The sequence below is a fragment of the Pteropus alecto genome, unplaced genomic scaffold, assembly GCF_000325575.1.
Source record: "Pteropus alecto unplaced genomic scaffold, ASM32557v1 scaffold146, whole genome shotgun sequence".
Lineage (NCBI taxonomy): Eukaryota > Metazoa > Chordata > Mammalia > Chiroptera > Pteropodidae > Pteropus > Pteropus alecto.
This window is the reverse complement of record NW_006442107.1, coordinates 33,693,061-33,704,740: the sequence shown is the minus strand read 5'-3', so window position 1 is coordinate 33,704,740 and position 11,680 is coordinate 33,693,061. Positions and strand designations below refer to the sequence as shown.

The 11,680-nt window shown below is 43.7% G+C and overlaps 1 protein-coding gene across 1 annotated transcript in view; it reads right to left on the bottom strand.

Moving 5' to 3' along the window:
- APCDD1 (APC down-regulated 1) overlaps window positions 1-8,725 on the bottom strand; it is an 18,750-nt gene extending 10,025 nt beyond the window's left edge. Inside the window, exons 1-2 of the mRNA XM_006920083.2 lie at window positions 8,555-8,725; window positions 4,880-5,411 (exon numbers count right to left, since the gene is read on the bottom strand). Coding sequence (XP_006920145.1) covers window positions 4,880-5,411; window positions 8,555-8,634 — 612 coding nt within the window. The 5' untranslated portion in view covers window positions 8,635-8,725. The remainder of the gene's footprint in view (window positions 1-4,879; window positions 5,412-8,554) is intronic.
- Window positions 8,726-11,680: the final 2,955 nt, after the last annotated feature.

Sequence of the window (11,680 nt, the reverse complement as noted above, 5' to 3'; positions counted from 1 at the left end):
ACAAAGGAGAAGGGACTTAGATTCTTCCAAGGAACACCTGGCTCCTTCTGCTATTACCCCCGCGACACCTAGTCACTCCCCCCTGCCCCCCGCCACCTGGGAGCCATACCAAGCACATGCCTGAGAAGACACCCCTTCCTGCTGCAGACCCGTCTCCTGGAGCTGGGCTGAAAAGTCCACCGCCCATGGCCAGCTGGTCCAAAGTCCCTCTGATGTCACAGATATCAGAAAGTCTCACAGTTAATCTGCGTTTTTCACATACTCTGAAAAGACTTGGAAAAGCAAGAGCCCTCAGAAACAACTGCTCATTCGGTCAAAGTCTAGAGGTTTCTACAGAATTCAGGAAAGAAAGAGCACGAGTAATTCCTTCTCCACTTACAGTGCCCAGCTACTCTTAAAAACGTTTGGTGCTTTTCTTCCTCCAACGTGCAGCCCCACTGCTGTAAGCATGCTGGGGCAGAATATTTAAGATACATGGCTTGGGGAAAGTTGTCTGGTTTTCTGACAGACCCTTTGATTTACGACCCTGTGGCTCAATCAGTGCAGGATGTTGGAGAAAGACCAATTTCATTTGCTAACAAGTCTGATTCTGAGGCTTTGGTGTTGCCAACGACCCCAGCAATCATTTGCTTTTAATTACTATTTGGTTCTACAACGAGAAAAAAAGTGCCTTGCTAACCCTTCAACTGCACAAGAATCTAGGCAGGGGGTAATGGCTTCCTGGATGTTAAACTCAATTCAGGCAAAGCATCTTCTCTCAGGGTTATTTTAGGCGGCTTTGATTTTTTTTTAAATGAAGAGTAGCCAATTTCATCCTGAAAGAATCCTCCCAGCACACCTGATTCTCTTCGAACATAATTTATTTGCCAAAGGACTCTGAACCTCACAGCAAAGCTGTATAAAGCTTAAAAAAACAAGATGATTTAAAGTTTCTATTTTTACATGGTGTCCCATTTCCAGAAGGGCTGAGACTAGTGGTTTCAAACTCAATTTAGCATTTAAACTAATTTTCAGCCAGGTCTCTATGGACTGGCAATTAGGAAAGGCAAAGAGTTCAAAAAGGGGGTGGCGGGAGCCTGTGGTCTTCCGGATGCGCTCCCAGCCCCGCCCCCTTCCCACAGGCCCATGGTGCACAGAGCACCTGAGGCTTTGCATTTGGTGTCTGGAAAAGCACCAAGGGCCACGTCCATTTACTCCTTCTCATAGCTGTCCTGGGGAAGGATCTAAAAACTTCCGGAAGGCTCTGCAGGCCAAGATGTACAATGCCAGGGACAACAAGAGAAGAACGGGCCCTTTCAGCTCCCGGAGCCACGCAGACCTCAGGTCCTGGCCTTCCAAGGACCCCTTCAGCCACCCAGCTGGCGGTCCAGGTGGTGGAGAGCACATGCAGGGCCCTGGACTCCTGCCTGTGTTCTCCTCCCAGCCCTGTCGCCACCTTCATCTGTGGCCGCCACACTCCTCTGACCCTTAGAGTCATAGCTTTTTAAAATTTATTTTAATTTTGTGTGGTGATTGTGTTTAGGTAATATAAGATCATGGCAAAAACTGCAAAAAGTACAAAAAGGTATACAGCGACAAGTCTCTGTCTGGCTGTTCCCCAGTCCCCTTCCTCAGAGGCAATCGTGATCCACCTTCCTAGAAATACTGATTCCTTCGTAAGCTTTTCTTCTTCTTTTATGATTAGTTTTATACAATGGTATCATACTTTTCATGCAATTCTGTACCTCCCTTTTTCTTTTTCTTTTTTAACTTAACAGTACATCTTGGATAGTATCTAAGACTCAAGGTTCTTTAATGAGGGAATCAAGCCTAGGGTCTAAAGAGTTTACTTCTTAAGCTGGGTATATGTTCCCACTGCCTTACAAGAAGAGGGAGGAGAAAATGAGAGGAAAGGTTTTATAGCTAGGCATCAGTAAACACACTGATGCCCCTGTCAACTGCCATTCTCATTCCTCTGGGAGCCATGTGCCCAGAAGGTTACTTACTCCAGGCCAGGGGAGAAGGGAAATTTGGTGAGGTACCCTTTCTGCAGATTAACCCAATCTATCCTTCCATTTTCACCATTTTATAGAAAAGAGAAACTAAGGTTACAAGAGATTAGATAACACTACTGATGCCCCACAGCTGATGACCACAGTAGAACTGAATTCCAGAATTCACTACCATCTCCAAGTCTATATTCTCGCCAATTTTTCCAGACAGTCTTAAAACAAATAAATAAATAAATAAACCTCTCCGACTTTTTTGTTTATAAAAATTCTAAGGTAAGCCTTGCAACTCACATCCTTAATCCCCATGCCAATGTTAATAACTCACTTTCAAGACATTTTTCCTTCTGGAGCCACAACTGTATGCTTTTGCTCTCCCAACAGACAGGCTCTATTTAGGGGAAGACGCTGACCAGAAGGAGAATTCCCTCCTACAGAATCAGGAGAGGGAGGAGGACAGAATCATCTAGAGCTACAAGTCTTAGGAATATTGATTTTACCGTTTAGACTTTCTAAAAAGCCATGCCAGAAGAACAACAGTGAGTTTGAGGGAGAAGAGATGGGGGTAAGAAAATAAAATGGTTACAGTTCACTTATTTTTTTCAGAGTCCTAAAAAGAGATTAAGAGATCAAAGAACCTACGTGGGCATCTGCAGGTGAGGAAACATAATCTGAACCTGAGTGTGTGCTAACCACCAGCCCAAGGTCAGGTATGGAGCAGGAGAAAGGGGTCCTGACTCCAGCCCAGGTTCCAGAGCTGTACCCTGCCTCCTCCTGGAGCAACTCAGCCTTCCTCCTTCCTCTTTCCTCAGCCCCTTGCCTCACTCCCCCCAAGTTTGGGCTGTTTTGTTGCTCATCAGTGTCTTCCCTGCAGGGTGAACAGGGATGAAAAGGGCTCTGCTGGCTTAGCAGATCTTCAAAAAGGTTCAGGGTGAGACAGGGGCTGGTGCTCTTGGCTCGCATGAGTTTTTAGGATTATCTGTGGACCATTTTTATTCATGACGTTCTTACCTCCCATCACCAGAGATAATTTAAAAGTTGGCTAGACTGTACGCAGAGGAAGCCAAATGAAAATCCCCCTTTCCCCCACTGCTATCACACACCAGAGATTTCAAGAAAAGTACTACCTAGCTGCAGCATTCAACACGAACTCTGGATAACGCTACCAACTGGAAAGGTCCCGTAATGGAACCGGGAGCCTGTTATTGCTCTCAGTTTTCCCAGAAACCAGGCCCTCGCCCAGGTGCCACCCTGTGGAAGATTCTCCTCTTGATGCCTGTGCATCAATGTGTGTGCTGGGCAGAGCTGCGGCTCCCCCACCTCACCCATCCCAAGAGGATGTCTGGAAGCGGGCATGAACAACGCCCTCTTGCTCACTTCCCTGACTCGACTTTTCCTCCTCAGCACCTCTGAACACAGTGGACCTGGCTCCTGCTGTCCACTGGAATGACCCCCAGTGGCATTCTGAGCAGTGCTGGTGAGCCACCCGCATGCAGGGAGCCCAGGGAGCACCAGGTCTGGGGCCCTCGGCCCTCAGCCCTCAGGCGGCCTCACCTCACACTTGAGACCGTCCCTGACCAGACGTGTCCAGAGGAAGCAGCCTCCACCAAGCGGGCTTCCTCAGCAGATTTCCCAGTTACAGTAAAGGTGACTTGTATTACTCGAACTCACAATAACACAGATAAAAATATAACACTGAGTGGGCTTTGTGTTATATTTTTATACTGAGGGAGAAGTACTGTGATCTCTCTACCAGTCATGAACTGAGCTCAAGGACTAAGAAGAAAGAAAGATTAAACACACACACACACACACACACACACACACACACACACACACAAATAAACTGCCAAACAAAAGTCAATCAGGGCCCTGCAATTAAAATTGCTGTTCTAGAAAGGATTCCAGAAAAGCCAATCTGAGGGTGGGAGCCACTCTAAAGCCTACCACCTTGGCCCACCATGATCCGAGTCCCGCACGCCCTTCCCAACTCGAGCTCCCCTAACTTCTACAGTGGAAACGATTGTATTACATGTTGACACAGGTTCTGAGCCCTTGGGAAGTAAATGCTCTGTGAATTACAAATACAATTATTAGCCGATAGGTTAATGATAAGGTTTTAATTATTTCCTGCCTCCTTCCATCTTCCCTCTGATCATAGTGACTACATTTCATTTAGTCAAATGTGAGGTCTAGAGAAAGAGACTTGGGTTCAGGTTCTGGCACTGAAATATACCGGGTGACCTTGGGCAGGAGACTAGCCCCTTGAATCTTAGCTGCCTCTTAAGCAGAATCTTCTGACTAAGAGGATAGTAATATCTGCCTCAGAGAGTCATTGTGAAGACTGAAAGCAGTAACGTGGGTTGAAGATCTTCATGGGGTCAATGGCTCTATGCAAACAGCACTGTTGCTTTCCTCTCTGGTGCCTCCCAACCTCCTCCAAGGCGGGGATCACCTCTATGCTTGCGTGTCTTCCTCAAGTTTGGTTAGAACATCTCCATATTTCCTTACTGCTCTCCTCTTAGAACCACAGAAGAGGTTCCTAGAGTGCAGGAGCTGAAAGAAGCTTCAGGAATTTTCTAGGACAACCACCTGAGCCCCTACCACACCACCAACCTCAGTACCAACACTCACATCAAACAGGAAAATCGAGGCTCTACATTACAGGGCAAGTTGGTGGCCAATCCAGGTTCCCCGATTCTGGCTCTGTGTCCCTCCCCAAGAAGTCCTCTAGGATTCCTCTTACCTCCCAGCAGTGCCTCCCTCCATGACTCAGCTCTCACTCTCATGGGGCACCTTTGACCCCACTGATACAACAGGCCTTTAGGTCCCTCATTCTACTTCACAGAGAGGAGGCCGCAAGGCTCAGAGGGCAGTCAGCTGCCAGGTACCTTGGCATTCTGCAGGGGAGGCTGGTAACTGGACGGACGGTAGAACGTCCTCTGGGAGGCATCGGTGTGGATGTCGCCGAGGAAGAGCTCCTCCACCAGGCGGTCCAGGTGGTGCTGCAGGTACTGCTTCTCCACTCGGAGGAGCTGCAGCTCATGCATGGCAAAGTTCACGGCCCTGGTGCACTCACAGCCATCCTCTTCCCGCCACAGATCGTAGGGCATGTCTTGTAACCAGGTGCCCCCGGGGGGTACAAAGCCAGGGCACGTGCGGTTCACCAGCTGGCTGAGCCTCTCGGCAACAACCTCTGTGTGGCAGATGACCTGGACATTGTGCAGCTGGTAGTCGGCTTCTGTGCCCCCACGGATGATCCAGGAGGCCTGGCGCAGGCGGATCTTGCCCCGGATGATGAGGGTGTAGGTGGGGCTTGTGCAGCGGTTGCCAGCATAATAGAACTGGTAGGCCTTGAAAGTGTTATTGTGGTAGAATCTATAGGACCTTGTGATGAACTCTGGGCCTGACCTCACTTCACAGCTGAAGAAGAAAAGGGGAAGGAAGACTTTTTTAAGCCCAAAGGCATGAGGAAGAGATTCATTACAGTGTTAAGAAATTATAGTAATAATAACAAAATGATTACACTGTTCTAAGTCCTGTATAGATACCAGTTCACTGAATTCTCACGACAAGCTATGAGCTATGTGGGTATTATGTTTTACAGATGGAAAAACAAAGGCACAAGAGATTAGAAAACATGGCCAAGATCACATAACCAGCCTGCATCAGAACCAGATGGTGAACCGGAGCAGTCTGGGTCAAGCAGCTATGAGCCTAATCACTCTATATCAGAAAGTCTCTCATTCTCTTTATGAACAAGCCTGGAGAGCAGAAACTTGCCATCCTCAGTTCTACCCACAGACCTAACTTACTGAGAAATTTCTACCTTTCTGGTAGAAAGAAGGAAGAGAAGTGTATTTCTACCCTATTAAAGAAGTTCCCTTATACTATTTCAGAAATGGTTGATTTCTTGATCACTTCTTTTTTATAGACTTTCCGTAGAGCAGATATCCATTATCCTAACATAAAATCTAGTATTGTGGAGGTGTCACTTAAGAGGCAATCAGAAATTCATCCTCTCATCCGGTCAAAATTAATATTCCCTCTAGCAGAAAAATAAAGAGGCAATTAGTGAAATAAAACTAACATAGTAACAAAAATAAGGGTTCCTTTTGTTTTGTGCTGTTGACAATGACAAAACGTTTTTTGCTGTGCCATTAAATAAATGCTACATTCCTAGGCCAGAAATACTTGGACTGAGTCTACAAAGGACAAATGGCTCATTAGGTTTTAACTCAGGTACGTTCTTCATATTGCTCTAATTGTAATCCCAATTCATATACACGTAGCACAGACCACACCAGGCAAATGGTGGAGGTTTTCTTCAATGTATCGGTCAAAGAATTCATCTGTCCATAACTTTTTGCTAGATCCTAGTCTCAGTTATAGAATAACTTTCATGTCATCAATTTTGGTCTTATAACTCTGCTCATGTCTATAATATACATTATATAGTTACATAACATATCATATTATATATTGCACATATTATGTATTATGTTACATATGATATATATTATATTACATAAATTGGGTATATAATATCCATCATATATTATATACAATACTTTTTCAATTATACAATTATTGCATATATTATATATTATATATAATTTTGCCTTATAATTCTGCTCACGTCTCTAATATATATTTTATAATTACATATTATATGTTCTCTATTCTCTATTATCTACTATATACAATAATTCTGGTTTGAGCTAACTCAGCATTGCCAAATCAAACAGTGGGGGTGAAATCCCAAAGGCCAGTGTTCTCAAAAGTACTAGCATTTCCATTTTTTAGTTAACAAACTGGTAGAAGAGAAACACTACTTTGAAGTGGGTACCTTTCATTGGGTAGATTGTCAATTGATGTCTAATAATACAATATAGACAGAAAGCATTCAGCAGTTATTTGAGCATCTATCATCCGTGAAAAAAGTGAGAGAAGACCCAAGACTTCTCCCACAAGGAAAGAGAAGTTCAATGTGAGCAGTGATTAATGTCCCTCAAGGTTTAGTGAAGATCACTTATTTTTAATATTTTATCTAAGCATTGACGATCTATTGATTTGGCCTCTGGAGTTCAGCATATCTCAAGTCCAATCACTTCTCTGTTAGCCCTGTGACCATCTTTACCGAAGCCTCCTTCATCTCTTGTGGGAACTGTTGCCAAGTCTTTTGGTCACCCACAAAGCACTTTTTTGACCATCCATTTGCCACAGAGCAAGCAGCCAGAGTGCCAGAGTTGAATCATGTCTTCAGCATGGCCCTTGCTGAAAACCCTCCACTGACTTTCCAGTTCTCTTAGATTAAAAGCTAAACTCAGAGAGGAGTCCTGGCCTACAAGGTGCCCTGGGAGCTGGCCCCACCCTCCTTGGCAGCCTCATTTGGGGCTGTTCTTCCTGGTTTACCACACCACAGCTACAAGTGCTCCGCCTTAGTGATTTCTCCAACTCAGCCTTTGCTAGATGGAAAACCCTCAGTCTTTGCGTAGACAACCACATCTCAGCTCAAGTGTCCCCATCTTTGCTAGCCTTTCTTAACCCCACCCATATCCTAAAATAGGGCCCCTGGTATTCTCCTTTAGCACCTGTTGTTTTCTTCCTCATCATAGTACTTCTTTGTGTGTTTACTTGTAAAATTCCTGAAGACAGGGACCCTGTCTGTTTTGTTCACTGCTATAAACAGAAAATTTAGAATAATGCTTGGCACACAGTAAATAACTGTACACTCAATAAATATTTGTTAAATAAAATAATAAATTGTTTAAAAGTACATCACATTAAAATTGTGCAAATATTTATCATGTATTTATTTTGAGAAACCTCATTTTTACGGAGAAAAAAACACCCTCTGTGTCTTCATTATCTTACAAAATTTCTTTTCCTTCTTGGTATTTATTTGATCCCTCCCTAAGGTACCCAGAAACTGCAGGGGAGAAGTGATCGGATCCCAGAGTTAGCCTTGCTAATTCTCAACAAATTAATGGAAGGAGAAAAACTGCAGGTCTGCCTCTAGGCTATTTTTAAAAGCGCTAATGGAAGATAAGCCAGAGCTCAAACCGGGATAAATCTCAGCTCCACAGCCTGGAAAAGAATCCAAGAACTGCGCCCTGGCTAGTAGAGGTAGCATGAGTACCTTTTAACTTACTCAGAGAACCCTGAAGCCATATATTAAATTACCAGAATATGGCTGGAATATTTAGACCATCAGAGGCTTGCAAGTCCTGTTTCAGGTTGGGGAAACAGAGACTCCTAATTTCACTTGCTAATGGCTTCTTTTTATACACAAGTGGTCCCACAGAGGGATCTATTCAATCATATCCTGTGGTTAACAGTGATACAATATCATCTCTGCTTTAGCTAAGATTTCTATAATACTTAGCTCTGTTTCTTTACCAGCCAGAGTTTCAAAACGTTGTTTGGCTTATTTAGAATTTAGACAACACCTAAATCATTGTACGTTATATAGTCTCTCTGCATCTGTGAAACCCTAAGAAAAGCCTTCCACAGCACGCGCCCCTGGGTCCCTCCCTATGCCCCTCCTGCCCTGGCCCTCTTACCCGGTGGACACCCAGTGGCCCTCAATCGCTGGTGGCATCTGCACAGTGATCCTCGCACCATTGTGGAGATGTTTGAGCATGTGATGACACTGGGATTCCTTGAATGCCCTCCAGGCACTTTTTTCTAAGGATCTAGGATGTGATCTGCTATCTGGATGAAGGAGGGCAGAACCCTCTCCCAGCCCTGAAAAAGAATAGTGGAAGTTAGAGGAGAGGAGGGCTAAGGGCAGACGTGAATCAGGCTGAAGATCCTCCTCTGTGGCAGGGAAATTACTGCACGTGGGAAACGCACACCTACCCCAACTCCACCAGGCTTTATCACTGCCTCTGTTCTCAAAAATGCACATTCCAAAGTGGGAAGTGTCCTGGGAGATCATTTCCCAGGAATGAAAACCAAGGCTCATGGACATAACAAACAGGGACATGCTAGAGGTCACTTGGCTAGTTCCTAGCAAAGCTTGAGCTCAAATCCATGTCTTTGTGAACGGCAAACAAGGTCATGCATCTAAATGAGCAGTTGTGCAGTGCAGACAAATGAATGTCACAGGGGTTGTAGAAGAGAGAAATGTACATGTTCTAGAGCCACCAAAGAGGAGTAGATGCGACTGAAGAGAGAAGTAAGAAAGGGGTCATCGGGAAAGGTGACATGCACAGTGATACATTTAAGAAGGGAAAGAACAAGGAGACCGGCCTCGGAGAAAAGGGAATTTTGATGGAACGGAGAAAGGCCCAAGGAACAGCTCCCAAGATTCCCAACTGTGATCTGTTCCCTGGCGTGGCTCCCATCTGCTCACACCAAGTCATGCATCTCTGGTTCTCTCAGTCTCCAAATGGAGGCGCTCTCAGTGAGGTGCAAGTCATATACCTGCCCTACAATAGGGTAAGGGCATGACATTTTCCCCCCAATTATTTCCCAAGTCTGGCCCTTCCTCACCCCCACAAAGTCAGTGGCTAAATATATAACATAGAAGATTGCACTTTTATTTTCCATGGGTAAAGAAATAGTTGGACTGAGACTACTTGGACTGCGTTCATTTTCAGTATAAGTAAATAGCAGAAAACTCTCACCAGATCAGTGTTTAGAATAAAGCAATGGAAACAAATTGAGTTATAATCTGAAAGTTCACTGTTTCCTTTGAGATTCACTCCTGCAATAATTAACAAATCAATAGGTCTTTATTGTGGACCTACTATGTTTTCAGCAGGTGTTAGCAAAGAAGACACTAGACAAATGTACAAAAATAAAATAAAAATAAACACAAAACAAATAAATGCACCTGTTAGAATGCTACCTATGAGGAGGCAATTATATATTTTTAATCGACACCTGAATAACTTCATAAAGAAACCATGGTTTATCACAGATCATTTGAAAATGAAAAGTTAGAACCAGAATACAACTTACACCAATATGACGAAACTCTGCTGCAGAAACTAAGACCCACTGGTTGACAATGTCCAGACATTTGTAAAATATGCAGATATCTGCTGTGGTTCTGGGGTTGACCTAATCTTCTATCTACAGTCTTCTGAAAGTCTCATCGAAAGCACTGAAAATTATCGGGGTTTTCCTCTGAGTAAAATGCTACCCTGGTATGAAACAACGGCCTCAGATTGTTCTTGCAGATCTTAAATGAGAGGCAAGAAGGCAAAGACACTTACAGGTATGATTCAACTAAATGAAAATTGTGAAAAGTGATAGTAAAACAACACAATGGTGTCGTTCATATTAAAAGCAACCTCACCATCAACCCACCATGTTTGGCCAAACCAGGTGGCTCAGGCCTGAGCTAGAATGAGAGAAACACGAAAACTCAGAACTCTATGCCGAGGGGTGTGTACATGAATGCACATGGTTACGAAGGGAGAACCTCCTTTCTTGTGGCCTCATCCTTCCATCCAAGGGAAGGTACTACCGATCCTTCATTCAACCCTCACCCAGTGAAGTGGTGTGTGTGTGATGGAGGATGAAACAAGCATGTTTGACTCAATTATTTTCCTCAAAACCCGCCTGTTTTCAAAATGTACGCATTTTAATCAGCTTCCCTTCATGTACCCTGCCCCTTCAGCTGCTGGGCTATAGCACTGCACCAGAAGGAAAGTCTGAAAAATCTAGGAATGAACTATCAGCAATCCTACCATGGACATCTGTCTATACTGCGTCTTCTGATCACATATTTATCATGATTCTAACATTTTAATCCCCATTTGCCTGACACCTATGTTGATCTCTGTTGGCTTTGAACTAGCCTCAGGAGAGAAGTACTAGTCACTGTACCTCCACCAACCCCAATAGTTATAATTATCTTGATGATATAAAGCATTTCCTGAATTCACTGTTGGGCATTCAAGGATTGAAACATAGCACAATTTGCTGTTTGGTGATCAATTCTGATGTGGCTAACTTAAAATAGATTTTATTTCAAGTCATGAGACACTGAGAGTTGGGAAAGATTCTACTTTAAATATGACACTAAGCTTTCAGTAAATATGTCATCAACTCACTATCAATCAAGCTATGTTCTAAAAATTGATTTGTAAACCCCTTTACACCTGAAAATGTTTTCCTGTAAAGATAAAAAGCCTGGAGGGTAGTGGATATTGGTGAAATCTCCAGAGCTAGGCTGCTTGAGTTTGAAACTGGATCTGCCACTTAAAGGATTTCATCGAATCAATCCAAGACTTCAATGATTGTTAAGATGCATCATTATTTTATTATCAGTAGCAAAACACTTGCATTTGAACAATTACACAATGCCTTAACAACAAGTTTGAGATACCCATGAATCATGCATGGCAGCCTCAGGTTTTGACATTTCTTTTATCTATTCAAAGAGATGTGGCAATGTCTCCTCCTCCTTTAGTTGCATTGTTTCACATGTGACAGGTAATCCCTTTGCTCTGCATGTATCTCAATAACAAAATACAAACACAGCCTCATCTTTTTCTGGGTATCTTTCTTTCCAAACAATTGATTGTGTGCTGTGAGAAAATATGGAACTGCAGTTATTCCTCCAATGGTCAATATTTGCTTCACTGTCAAATGACACACTACTGCTCTGTCAAGAGGCCTGATTTTCACAGTGATTTTTCTTCTGTGCCGAGTTTAATTTATAAGGGAGTTAT